Source organism: Ursus maritimus, unplaced genomic scaffold, assembly GCF_017311325.1.
Source record: "Ursus maritimus isolate PB19 unplaced genomic scaffold, ASM1731132v1 scaffold_14, whole genome shotgun sequence".
Lineage (NCBI taxonomy): Eukaryota > Metazoa > Chordata > Mammalia > Carnivora > Ursidae > Ursus > Ursus maritimus.
Window position 1 is genome coordinate 9,070,965 of NW_024423786.1, and position 20,451 is coordinate 9,091,415.

Genomic DNA, 20,451 nt, shown 5'->3' on the forward strand with positions numbered 1-20,451 from the left:
CCTATTTCACAGAGTAGCTCAAGTGCTTGGACACTGGTAAGCACTTAAAAGAAGTACTTGTTGAACGAATGAATGCGTGGACCATGTTGGGTAGCAGTGGCAAGCAGCAGGGGTCTGCCCTGAGCAATATAACCGCTGACCTGCTGGTCACGAGACCTGATGCAATAGACCCACATAAAGCAGTGGGTGAGTACTGAGTCAAACGAGCAGAGTGGGTGGTGGGCTGGTCAGCTTCGCATTTGGATAACAAGCATTCTTTTTTTTTGGATAATAGTCACTCTTATACTTGCTTGGTGAGAGTATAAATGTATGAGTGTATTAGTATAAATCAGCCTCTTTGGAAAATCATATAGTGCTCTCGTAATTTTACAAATTGACCCAGTAATTCCATTTGTAGGAAATCATCCCCCAGATATCTTGGCCCAAGTGTGCCAATATTTATATAGGTATTGTGTTCATTGCAACTCTTTGCAATAGTGAAAAACTGGAAATAACCTAAATGTATGGTAGGTAAATAAACTGTGGTACATCTATGTTATGGACTATGTGGCTATTAAAAAGAATGAGGTAAATATGTACGTTATTAATATGGAGAAGTCTTAAGATGTGTGGTTAAATAAACAAACAGAAAACTCAAGTTGACAAAGCTGTGCATTTAATATAATAATATTTGTGGGGGAAAAAGCCGTATCTGTATATCTACATTGGAAATATCTGAAAGGCTATCCGCCAGAGTTAAGGGGGTTATCCCTGCAGAAAAAAAAAACTTAAAAAACAACTTTAAATTAGAATTTTATTTTGAGAAAAGAAAGAATTCCTAAAGTCCAGGGGCCCTTATTTGTAGTTTGGGCAATGACACTGTATGACTCCAAGAAACTCTATTCACTTTTTTTGAGCGGAAGCCTCCTCTTGTGTAAACTAACAATGGTAATATTTACTTCTCAGTGTTGTGATGGGGTGAGATGAAATAATAGGTATGAAAATCCCTACTCAGAGCAGGGACAGATCACTATAGCAATCATGGAGGGCAGCGTGAGGGGGAGGCATGAGCCTAGACCTTGAAAGGTTTGGCAAGGTCTGGATTTGGTTTGATTCCTGACTGTCTTTGCCTAACAGCCAACAGGCATTTATTTAACAAGGGTCTGCTACAAAACCTGATGTGGGCTTTTGAACAGTCACCTGCCTTGAGAGGCGAAGGGGAAGCTTGGCGCGTGCGCAGTGAGAGCGTCTTTGCCGCGCTCCGCCCTTGTACTACAACTCCTAGCAGGCTCCTCAGGCGCGTCGCTGGCTGTTGACGTAACGCCGTAGCGCGGGGAATTTCGAGTAGCGGTGGAGCGCGGGAGGCCAGTGGGTGCCGGACCCCCCCAGCCTACCTAGGAGAGGCCATGGACTCCCTAGTCGAGCCTCGGTGGCCTCCAGGCCTGGCAGTCATGAAGGTGAGTGCTCTGGGGAGGTCGGGAGCACCGGGGTGTCCGCGGGAGGCCAGTGCCCCTGTGAGAAGGAGAAAGGAGGAGACGCGAGCTGGGCCAGGTACCCGGCTCTGCTCTGCCGATTAGTGACTTGGTAGGTTTGGGCCTCAGTTTCCTCCTGCCGAAAAGTGACGGGGTCAGGCCTCAGTCCCTTGTGGTGAGCTTAGGTTGGCCGTCTTATGGAACCGGGTATTAAGGGGTTCAGCCTCAACAATAACAATGACCTCGAAAAAATAGCCACTCTCAACAGTGAAAACGACAGTGACAACTAACCCTTTCTGAGGGCCTACTATTTGTCAAGCATGTGGAAACTCTCGCAGTACATTAGTTGAGAATTTCCCATTTCCTTTACATTCTTTCATTTCGTCTAATTACCTAGTGCTGGTTGGCCCTGACTTCTCCCGGACGTGTCCTAACTCGTAACAGTTGTGCATCTCCTTTAAACACGGAGATCAGGGCTTAGGCTCAGCACTAGCCTTTCATTTCATTGTATTATTTCACGTAAACAACATGGTTGTTTTTGGCAAGGCATTCCAGTTCCATTTACAGCAGCGGTGAGCCCCGTGTGCTTGATCAAGAAGAGCAAAGACATTTTACTGTGCTAGCTAAGAATCTGGAATAAGTCTGACAGAAAGACAAATACCATATGATTTCACTTTTAGTGGAATCCAAAAAACAAAACAAATGAACAAACAAAATAAAACAAATAAACAGTTTATAGGGTTGGTTAAATGAGCTGATGTGTGTGGATAGGGATTCTATCTGGCTTATTCGCTGTGCTTAACACAATGTCTGGCACATAGTACATGCTTAAAGATTATTTGCTAATTGGTTGAAGATTCTAAGTATCTGGAAGGTAGTAAGCATTCAGTTAATGTCTTTATTATTATAATCATTAGCACTTAACATGTGTTGTTTCTTCCCCCCCCTTTTTGTTATTGTGAAGATTGAATTGGATAAAGGAAGTAAAAGCTTTTAGCTTGTAAAGCTTCTTGCTTTGTAGATTTAAGCGTATTACCACAACTTCCAGAGTTCTTTAGAAGCAGGTTCCGCGTCTTCTGCGGATTTGATGTCTCCCCACAGCACTGAATGTAGGGTTCAGCACTTGAGAGTGTTCAGTAATGGAGTTCATTGAGTCCATATTAGAATCATGGTGGAAAGCCAGCCCCCTCCAGTATTTTCATTTCTATTTTTCTAATAGTTCTTTATTTTATTTTATTTTATTTTATTTTGTCTTTGTTTGTACCTGTTACTACTCTTTATTCTGCCCGTTGGCCCCCCCCCCCACCTTCCCAGCAACCACCAGTTCTCTGTATTTAAGAGTCTGTTTTTTGTTTGTTCATTTGTTTTGTTTTTTGGATTCCACTAAAAGTGAAATCATATGGTATTTGTCTTTCTGTCAGGCTTATTTCACTTAGTGTATATAATACCCTCTAGATCTATCCATGTTGTCACAAATGGCAAGATCGTGTTCTTTTTTATGGCTGAGTAATATTACATTGTATATATATGCACCACATCTTTATGCATTCATCTATTCATGGACAGGGGTTGTTTCCGTATCTTGGCTATTGTGAATAATGCTGCAATAAACACAGGGTGCATATGTCTTTTCAAATTAGTGTTTTCATTTTCTTTGGGTAAATACCTTGCAGTGGAATTACTGGATCATATAATATTTCTGTTTTTAATTTTTTGAGGAAACTCCATAGTGTTTTCCATAGTGGTTGCACCAATTTACCTTCCTACAGACAGTGTAACAGAGCTCCCTTTTCTCCATATTCTCATCAACACCTTTATTTCTTGTCTTTTTGTTGATACCCATTCAGACTGGTGTAAGGTGATATCTTATGGTGGTTTTAATTTGCGTTTCCCTCATGATTAGTGGTATTGAACATCTTTTCATGTGTCTGTTGGCCATTTGTATGTCTTTTTTGGAAAAATGTCTATTCAGGTCCTCTGCCCATTTTTTAATGGGATTATTGGGGGTTTTTTGGTGTTGAGTTGTGTAAGTTCTTTCTATATTTTATACTTTAACCCCTCATTGGATATATCGTTTGCAAACATCTCCCAGTCACTGGGTTGCTTTTTTGTTTTGTTGGTGGTTTCTTTTGCTGTCCAAAACCTTTTATTTTGGTGTAGTCCCAATGGTTGATGTTTGCTTTTGTTTCCCTTGCCTGAGGAGACATAGCTATAAATATATTGCTCAGGTGATGTCCAAGAGGTTACTGCCTATTTTTCCTTTTAGTAATTTTATGGTTTCAGGGCTCACATTTAAGTCTTTAATCTATTTTGAATTTATTTTGTGTATGGTATAAGAAAGTGGTCCAGTTTCATTCTTTTGCATGTAGGTGTCCAGTTTTCCCAACACCATTTGTTGAAAACACTGTCCTTTCCCCTTTGTATATTCTTGCCTCCTTTGTTGTGGATTGAGTCTATAGGTTTATTTGTGGGCTCTCTATCCTGTTCCATTGATCTATGTATTTTAATCCCTTTATAATGTATTAGTCAATTTCTCATCTAGGTTTTGCTTGAATTTTTCCCAGGGACAAGGAATTATCTGCTCCCGGAAGTAGTTCTGTTTGAAATTCTTTTTATACTGAATAAAAATCTGATTGCAAACCCATGGTTGCTATCCTAGGATCCATAGAAAGACTTTTGTATCCAGAATTATTTATAAGATTTTTGTGTGTGTTTTTCTGAGAAGAGAGTTCATAGTTTTTATTCATATGTTTAAGGGGATCTTGTGACCCAAAAAACTTAAGAACCTTTCCTCTAGTTATTAAGTCTTTTCACTCATTTCCTACTCTCCCCTTCCACTGTCCCCTCTTCTAAGTTGAAGAAGTCCTAGAGCATCCACTTGACTGCTCTCTGTTTCGTGGAGTGCATGTTATGGTTTTGAAATGGCATGACTGGAAGTTTGTATAACAATGTTATAGCTCATCTGATACGGTGTCACCTTCCCCAGATCTTGCTTAGTATGTGTCAGAACCGCTCCTCCAGAAGAGGATGGTTATATAGAAGAAGGCACAGTAGAGGATGCCAGGACTCTGGCTTCCAGTCCCGACTTTGCTTTTAATTGATGTTCAACACAGTCCTCTAGCTTTGTGTGTCAATGGTAGCTTGCCATCCAAAATAATGGAAGATTTTGGCATTTTCATGTTTATTTCCCTGGTTTTATGGTAACAGGAATTTTTGGTTTTGACAGATTATAAATGGAATATGTGTATATAGTAGAAAAAATTAAAATTCAGATTAAGATATAGGAGAAAATGAAAGTTTCCCATCACCCAACCATCTGGAGGTAACCATGGTTTAATGTTTTCTTTGTTTAATGTGCATGTAGGATGTGTATATGCATTTAAAATTTGGGATCACTTTGGAGTTGGCTTCTTGGGTTTGATTCATCCACTTTATAAGCACTGTAGGCTTCATCTGTAAAACTGGAATATAGATGCTGTAGACGTCGTAAGATCGTTAGGGAGATTAAACTGTATAGTACTATTGTAATGTATTGTAGATTTGTTCTCTGATTTTTTTTTTTTAAGTTTCCATTAAAGCAACATTTTCCCATGGCATTAATTATTCTTTGAAAGTGTGTTTTTTTTAAATGGCTATGTAATATTTCATTATATAGACTGTTAGAGACATTAGTCTTTTTTTGTTTGTATTTTTAAAATTTAGGTAGTACACTCATGGTTAAAAAAATATGAAACAAAAAATAAAAGTCTCCTGCCCAATCTGTCCTATATCCAGTTTTCTGACTCCTGTTACTATTATTTATGACTTTATTGTTTATCTTTTCAGAATTTCTTTATACGTATACAAGGTAAAAATATGTTTTTATTCTGCCCTCTCTTTCTAACAAACAGTAGCATACCTTACTTCTTTTTTTTTATTTCATTTTAAAGATTTTATTCATTTATTTGAGACAGAGTGGCGCCCTACCTGACTTCTTTTTTCCCTTATTTTGGCAGTCTTTCCATATTGGTACATGAGTGAGCTCCCTCTTTTTTTTTCCCCCTTTTAAAAATTGCTCAGTATTCTTATTGAATGGAATAACATTTTATTTTAAACAATTTAGAAGATTTTGCGTTGTGAGAATAGATCCTTTCCTATTGGGATTGCATTCCAGGCTGACACACATCTGACTGACTTCCCAGATTGACCACATCTTTACCTTCTTCTGCCGCCACTGGCTCTAGCTCTTTCCAGGGTTTCCTCAGTTGGCTCCACCATGTAGTAACTAACATGTGGTACTGTGCAGAAAGCACTGGACTGACTGCCAGCAGGGAGACAGGAAGTTTAGTCCTGGCTTGACTCATGCCCAGTATTTGTGTGTGCTTCCTCATTTGTGAAGTAAGGGTTTTAACTAGATACTTTCTAATGTTTTGCTTTAGTATTCTCTGATTTTGTTCTTAACCCGTGTGGTGAATGGTTATGGGTACCTTTCACCCAACAGTGGCTGTGAGTCGGGAAATGGGGCCTGAAGAGGAAGAAGCTTGGAGTAAGAGCTGGAAACACACGGGAAATGGAACAGGAATGCAGCAGCCCTTTTGTAGAGGGTTGACAATATGGACCAGGAATCTGTACAATGTCAACTTTATCAAAAGCTTTTTCGGTAACCTGACATTTGAATGTGTAAGTCATATGGGGAAGGTTTTTCTTAATTTGTCAAGATTCCTTTCAGTTTATGTGGAGTTAATTTTGAGTTTGTATATTTGACCAAAGAGTATTCTTAAATTGTTTTTTTTAGGAGATGGAGAAAGAGTTCTGTGGCAGACATTCCAGTCTTCGTGTTTTTCTGATAGGTATATATGTATTTTTGCATTTCAGGCAATAGATGATTTGCTGCGCTGTGGGATTTGCTTTGAATATTTCAACATTGCAGTGATGATTCCTCAGTGTTCACATAACTGTAAGTATGCATTGCCTCTGTGAGTTAGTAAAAATGTGATTTTTACGTAAGGTAGTGTTAATTTAAACACCAAATGTGAGTACACATAATTATATCTCGCCTTTAGCTCCTCTATCTTGAAGATTTTAGATGATATTTTCTGCTGCCTTCCTCTTAGGCATGTATTTTTTTAAAGCAGAAAATTATTATATTTCAATATGCAACTTCTGTACAACCAAAAAGTAACTACAAAAACTACAAAAGTAATTACAAAAACTACAAAAAAAAAAAAAGGATGTACAAAAAACTACATCCTTAGTTATAAATGATCTCTTAGAAACCAGTAACAAAGACACTAATATTCTAAGGGAAATGGAAAAAAAAAAAACAAAAACACAGAGCAAAGTGAAATAACAAATGAGTAGTAAGGTTTAAGGATATATGATGATGTTTGAACTGAGCAGTAACAAAAGAAAAGCAATTCTTTGTCATGTCATATTGTCAAAGATTAAAACACTGCCGGCTGATGTATGTACTGTTTTAGAAAAAGTCTCATAGACAAACACTGGGGGACAAGATTGATGGCAATCTTTACAATTTTGGGGAACCTCTACTTTTTTTTTTTTAAGATTTTATTTATTTATTTGACAGAGAGTGAGACAGTGAGAGAGGGAACACAAGCAGGGGAAGTGGGAGAGGGAGAAGCAGGCTTCCCGCTGAGCAAGGAGCCCTATGTGGGGCTCGATCCCAGGACCCTGGGATCATGACCTGAGCCAAAGGCAGATGCTTAACGACTGAACCACCCAGGCGCCCCAGAAACCTCTACTTTTGACTCAAAATATAAATTTTGGCTATCCTTAGTTCCAATGAAGTGGAGCGACTAGGACTATTTCAACAAATTAGGTGGAGAAATTAAAAATAATTTATATATAAGCATGTTCACTGCATAGAAAATTTGTAGCTAATATATGGGCCCTTAAGACTACTTGCATATCAGTTTATTTGTCAGTATACCCCAAAAAGATATGCACAAAATTCCATTAACAGATAATGTTGGGGAGTAGAATTAGGAGGGGAAAAAAGCATTTAAGAAGTAAATATTGTTCACAAATTTCTGTGTCCTTGGAAATCCGGAAAAACATAATTTCTTTATGAATCAATTTTAAATTTATCTTGTGATAAGTGAAAATAATGAATATGTGCACTTAAGACTTATGGGAACACTGAAGCCTTGCAATGACACCATCCTGAGCTTCTGTGTAGTAACATCTCCATCATTCAAGCTCCCAAGATTTAGTCCAGTGTCAACAATGAAAGCAGTCATCATGTCTGGTTACAATTCTCTCTAGTGACACCCTTTAGGTAACTTTCAAACATAAGCTTTCCCAGTCCAGTTTTTTGATCTGGGAGGAGCATCCACTCCAACACACGAGCAGGGAGTATCTGCACATTATGAAGACTGTCTTTGGATTTGAAGATGGTGGTAGAAGTGAGAGCATTGGTTTCCTATTTAGTCATCACACTCATTTCGCCAAGAGGTATTCCTAGGACCAGAGATGGGAGCGAAGAACTCTTGAAGGAGTAATATTGCCAGCAGAGGTCTGGTGGCACTATTTCTTGCTATTACAAGCAAAGATAGCAAAGGTGTGTTTTCCTGGAGCTATCATTTCCTGTGTTTCCCAGTTAAGACTTATGAATTAACGGGCGCCTGGGTGGCTCAGTCATTAAGCTTCTGCGTTGGGCTCAGGGCGTGATCCTGGAGTCGTGGGATCGAGCCCTGCATCAGGCTCCCTGCTCCACGGGGAGCCTGGTTCTTCCTCTCCCACTCCTCCTGCTTGTGTTCCCTCTCTAGCTGGCTGTTTCTCTCTCTCTGTCAAATAAATAAATAAAATCTTAAAAAAAAAAAAAAGACTTATGAATTAAGAAAGTCCGTACAAGAAATGTTCCTGTTGTCAGCTGTCCTCAGGCCATCTGTAAATCTCTTCCTTTCGTGTTCATCGCAAATCCTATTTTCTCCCATATTCTTTTCTTGGGTCCCCTCTTGGATATTTTTACACCTTTTGTAACATTACGGCAATAAAGATCTTGGTCACATATGTGGTTCTTTATTTGTCTAGTACTTGTAGATGTTAAATTTCAGAATTTTTGTTTTGTAACAGGTTAACACATAGGTAGTTCAATCATGTAGTCCTTGGCATGAATATATAATTCAAAGTTTAAAAATATATTCAAATGTATTCAAAGTTTAAAATCCCAGTGGAAGAATCTACCAGTAAAGAGTATTACAGACAATTTTATCACTTACCTTGCTGTGTGAGGCTGGAAGGACTCTTAAATTGAAATTTGCTTGTACTTAGCTTTGTGAGTCTGTTATGTATTTTCTCTTCTGTAGCTGGAAGTATTTAACACATAGTGGTAAGCCTGTCATTGTTCAGGAGGTATTTTCAAGTGATTTGTCTTGGAAGGTTAAAAAACAAAAACAAGGTAGGCTTAAAAAATGATTTTGGGGGGCACCTGGGTGGTGCAGTCGTTAAGTGTCTGCCTTCGGCTCAGGGCGTGATCCCGGCATTCTGGGATCGAGCCCCACATCGGCTCCTCCGCTATGAGCCTGCTTCTTCCTCTCCCACTCCCCCTGCTTGTGTTCCCTCTCTCGCTGGCTGTCTCTATCTCTGTCAAATAAATAAATAAAATCTTTTAAAAAAATGATTTTGGTGGATAGTAGTAGCTTTGGTAAGAAGTTTCTATAGCAAAGACCTAAGAGGGTGGTGGTGGTAGCAACATGGGCATTAGAGGTGTACTTAAGCTTGACTCTTGACTCCCCAATTTACAGCTGGTTGAATTTGCAAATGCTAACATTTCTTCAAATGTAAAATTTTGATGAATAATTGCTACTTTAGAAGATGATTGTGAAAATTAAATGTGCAGAACCCAGTGTCTGTCATGTTATAGGCCCTTAAAATTGTTAGTTCCTTTCTAGGCTAGATTCACATTAGTAAAGATAAGTTTGGGGGATTGTTTTGAAATATTTATTAAAATAATCTTTATTTAGGTATAATTTACATATAATAAAATACATCCATTTTAAATGCACAGTAAAGTGTACAAGCATCAGTGAGGTTTGACAAAGATATATACCATGTAACCACTACAATTAAGATATAGTACATTTCAATCCCATGATAGAGTATTCCCCCCATCTTAGACAATATAGACTCAGGCAGTAATGTGTGTGTCTGTTTCTGGACTCTGTTCTGTTGTTCTCTGTGTTTATCCTTGTGCCAATACCGCACTGTCTTAATTATTGTAGCTTTGGAATACATCTTGATGTTAGACATTTTAAGGCCTCCCATTTTGTTTTTCTTTATCAGAATTATTTGGACCTTTTAGGATCTTTGCATTTTATGTGCATTTTCACATAAATTTTAGAATCAGATTGTCAATTTCTACAAAAGTCTGGTATGTGCATTGGGGTTGTTCTGAATTTAGAGATTAATCTGGGTAGGAATGACTTAACAATGTTGAGTCTTCAATATATGAACTTGTATATTCCTCCATTTTATAGCTTTAATTTCTCTCAACAGTATGGTTTCGCTTTCATTGCACAGGCCATGAACGTAGAAATACAATTTTTTTTAATTGACGTTTTACCTTGTGATCTTGGTAAATTCACTTTTTAATTCCAGCATCCTTTTTGTTGAATCCTTCAGAATTTTTACATACACAACCATGTGATCTGTGAATAAAAACACCTTTATTTCTTTCTAATCTCCATGCCTCGTATTTTTTTCTTGTTTTGCACAGGTGAGTACTTCTAGTACAATGTTAAATAGAAGTGATGTGGGTGGACATCCTTTTCTTAGTCCCAGTTTTATCGGAAAACCATTTAGTCTTTTAAATATTATCTTAGCTATAGTGTTATTATATTCTTAATACATTTTTATAAATTTATCAAGTTGGGGCAGTTCCTTTCTTAATTAGCTGAAAGATTTGTTTGTTTTTTTAATCATAAATGCGTGTTGAATTTTGTCGTGTGTGTTTTCTGCATCCATGGAGATGCTCATGATTTACTTCCTTTAAGATGTTCTAGAATTGCTTTTGATTGTTGAAACAACCTTTTATTCCTTTCATTAGATTTACCTGTTTAATCTTAGTGGTTGAGTTTATTGGCACAGAGTTTCTTAATACTGTTCCTTATTACTCTTTTCCTTTTCATGTCTGAAGGATCTGTAGAAATGGCTCTTTTTTCCCATATGCTAGAAATGTGTGTTTTCTCTTTTTTCCTTAATTGATCTAGATAGAGGCTTATCAGTTTTGTTGCTCATTTTGGAGAACCTGCTTTTAGTTAATTTTTCTATATTTTGTCCTTTTTCTGTTTCATTGATTTATACTTTTATCTTTTTCCTTTTATTTGATATTGCATCTTCCTTTTCTCATAGAAGCGTTTAAAATATGCTATAAATTTTCCTCTAAGCCCTGCTTTAGCAGCATCTCACACATTTTGATATGTGTTTTCATTTTTATTCAGTTTAAAATATATTCAAATATGCTTTGTGATTTCTCTTTGACTCATGAGTTATTTAGAAGTCTGTTCTAAATATTTGGGAGTTTTCTTGATATTTCCTGTTACTAATGCTAACTTAGTTATGTTCTGGTCAGAGAACATATTCCAGTTGGAGAACATAATCTGTTTGATTTCAGTTCTTCAAAATTTTCTTAGACTTGTTTTATGTTCCAGTATATGGTATTTCTTGGTTAATGTTTTATGTATATTTGAAAAGAAAGTCCATGGGTGGAGTATTCTATAAATGTCTGCCGCGAATGGCCAGCAATCCCTGTACTGAGGGATGAAAGCTTACTCCAAACTTCGCTGTGAAAGAGAGAAGGCAAGGGGGTCAACGCAGAGAGACAAGACCCTTTGCTCTTCTTTGTGCCTGCGTTTATTAGTCCTTCAGGATAATCACAAATCCTTATCACTGTTCCTCAAGCACATGATGTGTGACGAGGGATCTTACTGAAACTGGGAGGATCTGTTTATGAGAAAGATACGATATGCTAATTTGCAAGTTCTATGAGTTCTGCTAAACACAGCCTAAGGGATAATGCCTACATCTCTTAGATCACAGGGCGGCTGCTTGGGCTAGGAAAGTTTCTGGAAGGCAACTCCTGCGACATTCCAGTGGCGGAGTGGTCACGCAGGCCTCCTCGGCATTCCAAAGGCCTACACCCTTCTCCAAAACCTTCCCTGCCCTCAGTGGGCTTCGTGTTACATTTTAGTGAGCCAGGTATTATGGCTGATTTCATGCTCCATATTAATCCCAACAAATGTCAGCTACTCAGGTTGGTGGATAGTGATCTTTATGTAGTCTTTACCTCTGTCGATTCTTTATTATTTTACCAATAAAGAGAGAGGAGTGTTGAAATCTCCAAGTATATTACAGATTTGTCTAGTTTTCCTTTCACTTTCGTCAGTTGTTGCTTTATGTATTTTGAGATGCTTTTATTAGGTATATGCACATTTATGGTTATTTTGTCTGTTTGATAAATTGACGTTATCATGGAATGCCCCTCTTTATCCCTGGTAATATTCCTTGTTCTCAACTCTACTTTTTTCTGATGTTATATATAGCCACTCCCTCTTCTTTAAAATTAGTGTTTGTATGGTTTATCCTTTCCATGTTTTTATTTCTAAACTACCAGTGTCTTTATATTTCAGTTGAACTTTTTGTAGACAACATATTTGGGTCTTGCCCTTTGATTCTGCCTGACAGTATCTACTTTTACTTGGAATATTTAGACCTATACTGTCTAATATAGTAGCTGTTAGCCACATAAGATTATTTACATTTTAATTAAAATTAATTAAAGTTAAATAAAATTAAAACTTTACTCTTGCACTAGCCACATTTCAAGTGCAGAACAGCCACATGTGGCTAGTGGCTTCTATGTTAAGCTGTGCAGATAAGTAACATTTCCATTATTGCAGAAAGTTAAAGTAATTGTTGATAAGACTAGATTTACATACACTACCATTTTGTTTTTTTATTTGTTCATCTATTCTTTCCTCTCTTTCTGCCTTTTTAAGAAATAGCTGAACATTTTTTAAGTATTAAATCTTTTCCACAGTTCCCTTACTAGCTTTCCTTCTTTGTTTTTATTATTGTAGTGGTAGTTTAAAATATGCCCCTTTAACTTTTTACAATTTCCTTTCAAACAGTATTATGGCACCTGAATAGTGTAGAACTGTTACAGATGTGTACTTCTGCCCTCTTCCTGTCATCTTATTGTTGTTTTTCATTTTATGTGTACATATATTATAGAAACTATAATACATTGTTACTATATTTGCTTTAGACAGCCCATATCTTTTGTACTTACCCACATATTTATCATTTCTGATACTCTCCTTTGTATATACCAAAGGTAACTTCTGGTGTCATTTTTATTCTCTCTGCCACATTTCTTGTAGTGTACATAGGCTGCTAAAGAATTCTCTCAGCTTTTGTTTGTCTGAAAAAGTTACTTCATTGCTCTTTAAAAGATGTTTTCAGTGGGTATAAATTCAGGGTTAACGTTTTTTCCCTTTCAGAATGTCATTCTGACTTTACCGGTTTCAGATGGAACCAGGTGCAGTCTTTTTATTTATAGCTTTCTGTATGTAATGTGCCTTTTTTCTCTGGCTGCTTTTCATATTTCCTCTTTATCACTGGTTTTCAGAAATTTGTAATATGCTTTCATTTGGTTTACTTTGTATTTGGCCTGTTTGGGGTCCCTGAGCTTTGGGTGTATATTTGAAAAGATTTTAGCCCTGTTTCTTTTGAGTATTTTTCTGTTCACACACCCATCCCATTCTCCAATACTGATTCCAAATAAATTTTGTTAGACCTTAACTATTTTTTACTTTACTGCGTGATATTTACCCACAGACATCGAGACTCTGTTCTTTTTTCTTTTTCTGTTTTTGTCTCCCCCTTCATACCCACCCTGCCTTTCTGTGCTTAGTTTTGGATAATTTCTTTTGCTATGACTTCAGGTTTATCCATTTTTTATTCTGTAGTGTCTCATCAGCTGCTAGTCTCATCCAATGAAATTTTCATTTCAGATATTGTATTGATTTCTAGAAATTTCGTTTTAAAAATATTTTCCATTTCTTTCCTCATTGGGTTGTGTGTGTAAGCTTTGAATATACTGAACATAGTTCTAATAGCTAGTTTAACCTCCCTATCTGCTTATCCATTATCTGTGTTGTTTCTAAGTCTGTTTCTGTTGACTGATTTTTTTTTTTTTACACTTCCTGTTCATAAACGGCATTTTCTTGTTTCTTTGCATGACTGGTAATTTTTGATTAGATGCTTGCCATTATAGTGTTTACCTTTTTGAGTGGGTAGATTTTATTGTGTAGCTTATTGGAGTGTTAGGCTGTGTTGTGGCAGGCAGGTAAGTTACTGTGGATTAGATTGATCCTGTCAAGTTTTGTTTTTAAGCTTTGTTAGTGTGGGTTTAGAGTAACCTTTTCTATAGGGCTGGTTTTTTTGGGGTTGCTGGGGGATTGGTAAAAAACACATAACATGAAATTTACCCTATTAACAATTATTACATGTACAATATAGCATTGCTAACTATATGTACATTGTTATACAGGAAATCTTTAGAAATTTTTCATTTTGTGTGACTGAAATTTTATACCCATTGCACAGGAACTCCTCATTTCTCCTTACCTCGGTTCTGGCAACAACCATTCCTTTTTCTGCTTTTATGAGTTTGACTAGATATCTCATGTAAGTGGAATTATGCAGTATTTGTTCGTTTGTGATTGGCTTATTTCACTTAGCTTAATGTCCTCAAGGTTCATCCGTGTTGTAGCATATGACAGGATTTCCTTCTTTTTAAAGGCTGAATAATATCCCATTATAGGTATACATCACATTTTCTTTATCCGTTCAATTGTTGGTGGACACTTGGGTTGCTCCCACCTTTTGGCTATTGTGAATGATGCTGCTTTGAACATGGTAGTGCAAATACCTCTTTGAGATCCTTTTTTCATTTCTATTGGATAAATATGTAGAGGTGGGGCTGTTGGCTCATGTGGTAATTCTATTTTCAATTTTTTGAGAAACCTCCATAATGTTTTCCGTAACCATTTTACATTTCTATCAACAGTGCACAAGTGTTCTAATTTTTCTACAGTGTTATGAACTTTTATTTTCTGCTTTTTTTGTAATTGGCTACCCTAACAGGTGTGAGGTGATATCTCATTATGGTTTTGATTTGCGTTTCCTGGATGATTAATGATGTTGAGCATCTTTTCATATACTTGGTGGCCAACTATATGTCTTTGGAGAAATGTCTGTTCAGATCCTTTGCCCTTTTCAAATCTCGTTTTGGGGTATTTTTGATGTTATTGTTGAGTTATAGGTGTTCCTTATATGTTCTGGATATTAACTCCTTATCAGGTATATGGTTTGCAAATATTTTTTCCTATTTCATAGGTGGTTTTTTTTTTTTTTTTTTTTTTACTCTGTTGATTGTTTCCTTTGCAGACGCTTTTTAATTTGATGAAGTCCCACTTACACCCATTTTTGCTTTTTTTTGCCAGGGTCTTTGTTATCAAATCCAGGAAATCATTCCCAAGGATGATGTTATGAGGCTTTTCCCCTTTGTTTTCTTCTAAGAGTTTTATAGTTTCAAATCTTCATTCTTTAGCATGTGGAAATCTAGTTTTTCCACCAGCATTTGTTGAAGAGACTGTCCTTTACCCACTGTGTACCCTTAGCACCCTTGTCAAAGACCATTTGACAGTATATGTGTGGGACAGCCTCTTTCTTTCTGGTACTCTGGCCTAGAAATTCTAGCTACCTGAATTGCCCTGCATTCTGATCTTTGCTGCTTCAACTAGTAAGACTGATGGGCTGTTTGGCTCTTCTCCCTCCACTGTGGTCCAGAAATTGCCTCCAGACAAAGGTTGGGCTATGATAGAACTTTCTCATTTCTGCCATTGTCCAAAGTCTGAAAATAGTTGTTTCATATTTCCCTCCAGTGTTTTAGTTGTTTATGGAAGGTTTGTAATTCTGGACCCTGTTACTTTCTCATGGACAGAGATGGGCATCCCTTCTGTAGATGAAAGACTACTTTTTATGAATTCAGAGAACTCTACTTAGCTGAAAAAATTAGGCTTTACTTTCATTTTTTTTTTCATTGTTTGTTTCTTTGTCACTTACAGTTGTCACTAATGCCATTCTTTTTTTGAAAGGAAGTCAGTGGAGGGTACTTTCAGTAATTATTTTATGAGCACTTAGTTTTCTGTTGTACCTCTCATTATTTGGTAGGCCTTTTCTACTAAACACATTTGTCACAGGCTCCTGCAAAACTAAAAGTTGCTCTGGGTCTGAAGTATTGTTTTAATGACACAAAAGCCCGCAGAGCTTATTAGGAACTAGATATGGCAATCATTTTCTGCTGTTGTCCTGGATCGACTAGAATTGGTGACCCAGAATCCTACCCATTTATTTCTGCTTCTTACACATTTCATGATTTATCATTTTAGTCACTTTATTCTGTTTTGCTCTGTTTAGCTCTTTTGGATACAGTTAATGTGTTCATTTCTGCATTTGCAGTTTTGCTGTTATTAAGGTTAGAGTGGGTTGCATTGGCAGAACGCAAGTCAGTTAAATTGATCCAAAATCATACTTTAAAGAGTACTCTTTTGGGGGAGAGCGAATGGACTTATTCCAATCTATAAAACACCATTAAGTGAGAGATGTTCTCACTAATAGATTGATATGTTCAAGTGCCAATTTTCTTTTTTTTTTTTTTTTTTTTTTTTAAAGATTTTATTTATTTATTTGACAGAGAGACAGTCAGCGAGAGAGGGAACACAAGCAGGGGGAGTGGGAGAGGAAGAAGCAGGCTCCCAGCCGAGGAGCCCGATGTGGGACTCGATCCCGGAACGCCGGGATCACGCCCTGAGCCGGAGGCAGACGCTTAACGACTGCGCTACCCAGGCGCCCCATCAAGTGCCAATTTTCTTTGCACTTGCCCAGTGTTTCTGACTTGATAATGGAAGATGCTCAAAATATTTACTCCTAGATGAAATCATTGACTTGTAGACACTGTTAGATTACCATTACTTTAAAGATGGATCAGCAATCATTTTTGTTTTGTGGATTTTGATGGCACAGAATTAATTGAAGCTTCTGTTGAAATAAAAGGCAATTTAATTTCTTTATTTTTAAAGTGAAATATGAAATGCTCCATTTACTGACCTTTGCTAAATTAAGAGGCAATACAAGATTCCTTTAGGCAAATACTGTGTTTTTCTTCTTTTATATTCTTATGAGGCAGCCCTGTGATGGGAGAAGAGCACAAGATGGGAGAAGAGTGATACCTACACATGTGGATGGGACATACAGTCATGCAGAGCTGCATGTATGGGAATGCTGGAGTGCTGCTTGTCAGGAGGGATGCTTCTCTCTTAGCAGCTAGCTGGTCATTTAACCCTAGAGCTGGAGGCAGAGACCGGCTTTCTCAGCTTTCCAGGACCTATTCCTTTCAAAATGGGAACTAGATTTTCTTCTTTTAACTGGACACTCGAGAACTATTTTTGAAATGGTTCATTTTCTCATACAGGCCATAAGATCACACACAAAAGTAACTGGTTTAACTTTTAGAAATTTGCTTTTTACTGTTAGGATGCCAGGCTTTTGATATTTGAAAGCTAGCAGTTGGCTTTATCCTGTTTGAGATTAGAAATGCTTCCTTCCCCAAGGCTTGGGTATTTCTGTGAAACTACCCATATTTTTTTAAAGGTTTATTTATTTATTAGAGAGAGAGAGGGAGGATGTAAGCTGGGAGGGGCAGAGGGAGAGGGAGAGAATCTCAACCGACTCCCTGTGAGCGTGGAGCCTGACATGGGTCTTAGTCCCACGATCCTGAGATGATGACCTGAACCAAAATCGGGAGTCTGACGTTTAACCAACTGAGCCACCCTGGCGCCCCTGAAGCTACCCTTTACGTCACTGTTTTATTTTACCCTCCTCCACCCTGTCCACAGAGCTCATAGTTGGATTTTGGGAGGAAAAACAGACTTCACAGGTGATTTACATAAAGCCACCGGGGAATACATGGTCCAGAGCTCTTCAACAGCTCTGCTTTGATTGGAATATGATAGTTGCTCCCTAGAGAATGCATTATGCTGGTCTGCAGTTCACCAGTACATATTTGATAGTAAACTAGTAGACTCAAGTTAAGCCAAGAGCTTGATCTACTTTGGGCTGTGTCTGGTTCTCCGTATGTGAAAACAAAACATACAGGATTATGCACAAGAGAAAGCAGTAGTCTCATTATGCATACTCTGGTACATGTGATCCCGCTTATGAAATAAATATATTTTATGAACAAATTATATATTTTAAATAATTAATATGTTAAGAGCATGAGCTCTGGTACTTGCGTTTGCCACCTGTTTCCTTTGTGATCTTGGTCAAATTGGGTGAGCCCTGTGCTGCATTTTATTTACTGTAAAATAGGACTAATATTAGTACCAGCCTCAGGGTTGTTGTAAGGATCAAAAGAGTTAATAAAACATGCTAAAAACAGCACATGGTAAGTGCACAGTGTTGCATTTAGCCACGTGAAATTGCCAGTATTTGTTCTTCTTTGATTTACTGAAAAATGACAATCTTATATAGTTAAACCTAATAGCAGAAACATACTAATTTTTAAAAAATAGTTGTTCAATCAGAATCACACATATTATGGGTGCAATTTACTGGCCAAAATCCATTGAATCCATATGACTGGGGGTAGGGCCTGGGAAACTAAATTAAAACCAGCAATAATCTCTCCAAGTGATCGGATAAGTAGCTGGGTTTGGGAATTCTTGATTTACAGTATTGCTCAGGAGTTTTTTTTATACTGTGAGGGGAAAAACATTGATGGTCAAGAGAATGAATCTGGAGAGGAATTTTGCCTCAGAATGAATCATACCTCACTCATGTGGTATTTTGGACTTCAGACTTTAGAGTCAGTGCTGGAAAGAATTAAAGACTTTTGGGACTGGTGGTATGTGATGAATGTATTTTGCACTGTAGAAGGGCATGGATTTTCAGGGGGCAAGGAGCAGAATACTGTGGACTGAATTGTGTCCCTCCCAGAATTCATAAGCCCTAATCCCCAGTGTGATAGTATTTGGGAGATAATTAGGTTTTGTTGTGGCCGTGAAGGTGGGGCCCTGATGAAGGGATTAGTGCCCTTAAAAGAAGAGACATATATAGCTTATTCTCTCCCCCTGCCAAGTGAGGACACTGTGCGTAGGCAGCCGTCTATAAGCTAGGAAGAGAGTCTTTACCACAAACTGACCATATTGGCATCCTGATATTGAACTTCTAGCCTCCAGAACTGTGAGAAAATAAATTTCTTCAAGGCACCAGTCTATGGTATTTTGTTATGGCAGCCCTAGCAGACTAAGATGTCTATAATTCCTCCCTCCAGTACTTTGTATCATTGATGTCATTCATTCCACTTACACATAAACACACATAAGAATGAATATGTGTGTGTATGTTTATATAGATAGATATATTTATATATTTACATATATATCAAAGAAGAAACTGAAGAAACCGTTGAAGAAACTGTTACCTGTTAGATCAATTAAGAATAAGAAAAATAAAAGTGTTTATTTTACCTGTATTTATTCCTTCTCCAGTGCTTTTCCTTTGTTTATATAGATCCGGGTTTCTGACTTAATTATTTTCCTTCTCTCTGAAGAACTTTTTTAAGCATTTCTTATGATGCGGGTCTACTGAGAGAAAAGTCCCTCAATTTTTACTTGTCTGAACAGTTCTGTTTCTCTTTCACTTTTAAAGGATTATTTCACAGCACATAAAATTCTAGGTTTGTGGTGGGTCTTTTCTCTCAATGTTCTCTTGCTTGCATGGTTTCTGAGAAGTTGGATTTAATTCTTTGCTTATCTATAGCTAAGGTATCCCCCCCCCCCGCTTCTTCCAATATTATTTTCTTTGATTTTTTGCAGCTCAAATATGATATGCCAGGTTGTAGGGTTTTGTGGGGGGTTTTTTGGCATTTTTCCTGCTTGATGTTCTCTTGACTTCCTGGATTTCTGGTTTGCTTTCTGACCGTTTGGGGGGAATTCTCAGTCATTATTACTTCAAATATTTCTTTTTTTCCCCCCTCTTTCTTCTCTTTTGGTATTACTATTACATGTATATCATACCTTGTGTAATGTCCTGCTACAAAATGTTCTTAAATATTGTTCTGTTTTTTCCAGTTTTTTTCTTTTCAGTTTTGTAGTTTCTATTGAGATACTCTCAAGTGCAGTGATTTTTCCCTCAGCTGTGTCTAATCTACTGAGACCATCAAAGGTATTCTTTACTCTGTTACAGTGTTTTTCAACTCTAGCATTTCTTTTTGATTCTTTCTTAGAATTCCCATCTCTCTGCTTACATTACCCATCTGTTCTTCCATGTCATCAGCTTTGTCCAGTTGTTTTAAATTCCTGTGTTTTTCTGGTGCCACAAAACCAGACACATAGATCAGTGGAACAGAACAGAGACTCCAGAAATGGACCCTCAACTCTATGGTCAACTAATCTTCAACAAATCAGGAAAAAATATCCAATAGAAAAAAGATAGTCTCTTCAATAAATGGTGCTAGGAAAATTGGACAGCTACATACAGAAGAATGAAACGTGACCATTCTCTTACACCATACACAAAGATAAACTCAAAATGGATGAAAGACCTCAGAATCCATCAAAATCATAGAGGAGAACATAGGCAGTAACCTTTTCGACATTAGCCACAGCAACTTCTTTCAGGACACGTCTCCAAAGGCAAGGGAAACAAAAGCAAAAATGAACTTTTGGGACTTCATCAAGATAAAAAGCTTCTGCACAGCAAAGGAAACAGTCAACAAAACTAAGAGGCAACCCACAGAATGGGAGAAGATGTTTGCAAATGACATATCAGATAAAGGGCTGGTATCCAAGATCCATGAAGAACTCAGACTCAACACCCAAAAAACAAATGATCAAGTCAGAAAATTGGCAGAAGACATGAACAGACACTT

The 20,451-nt window shown here is 37.4% G+C and overlaps 1 protein-coding gene across 4 annotated transcripts in view; it reads left to right on the forward strand.

Annotated features, from left to right (window-relative positions):
- The first annotated feature begins 1,279 nt into the window (after nucleotides 1-1,279).
- RAD18 (RAD18 E3 ubiquitin protein ligase) overlaps nucleotides 1,280-20,451 on the forward strand; it is a 102,259-nt gene continuing 83,087 nt past the window's right edge. For 2 of the 4 annotated variants that reach the window (XM_040628527.1, XM_040628528.1), the window contains exons 1-3: nucleotides 1,307-1,436; nucleotides 5,932-6,110; nucleotides 6,306-6,387. In XM_040628527.1, the coding sequence (XP_040484461.1) occupies nucleotides 5,949-6,110; nucleotides 6,306-6,387 (244 nt within the window). In that variant the 5' untranslated portion in view covers nucleotides 1,307-1,436; nucleotides 5,932-5,948. Of the gene's footprint in view, nucleotides 1,437-5,931; nucleotides 6,111-6,305; nucleotides 6,388-20,451 lie in introns of all 4 variants that reach the window. The other 2 variants (XM_040628529.1, XM_008697931.2) reach the window with 1 other exon arrangement.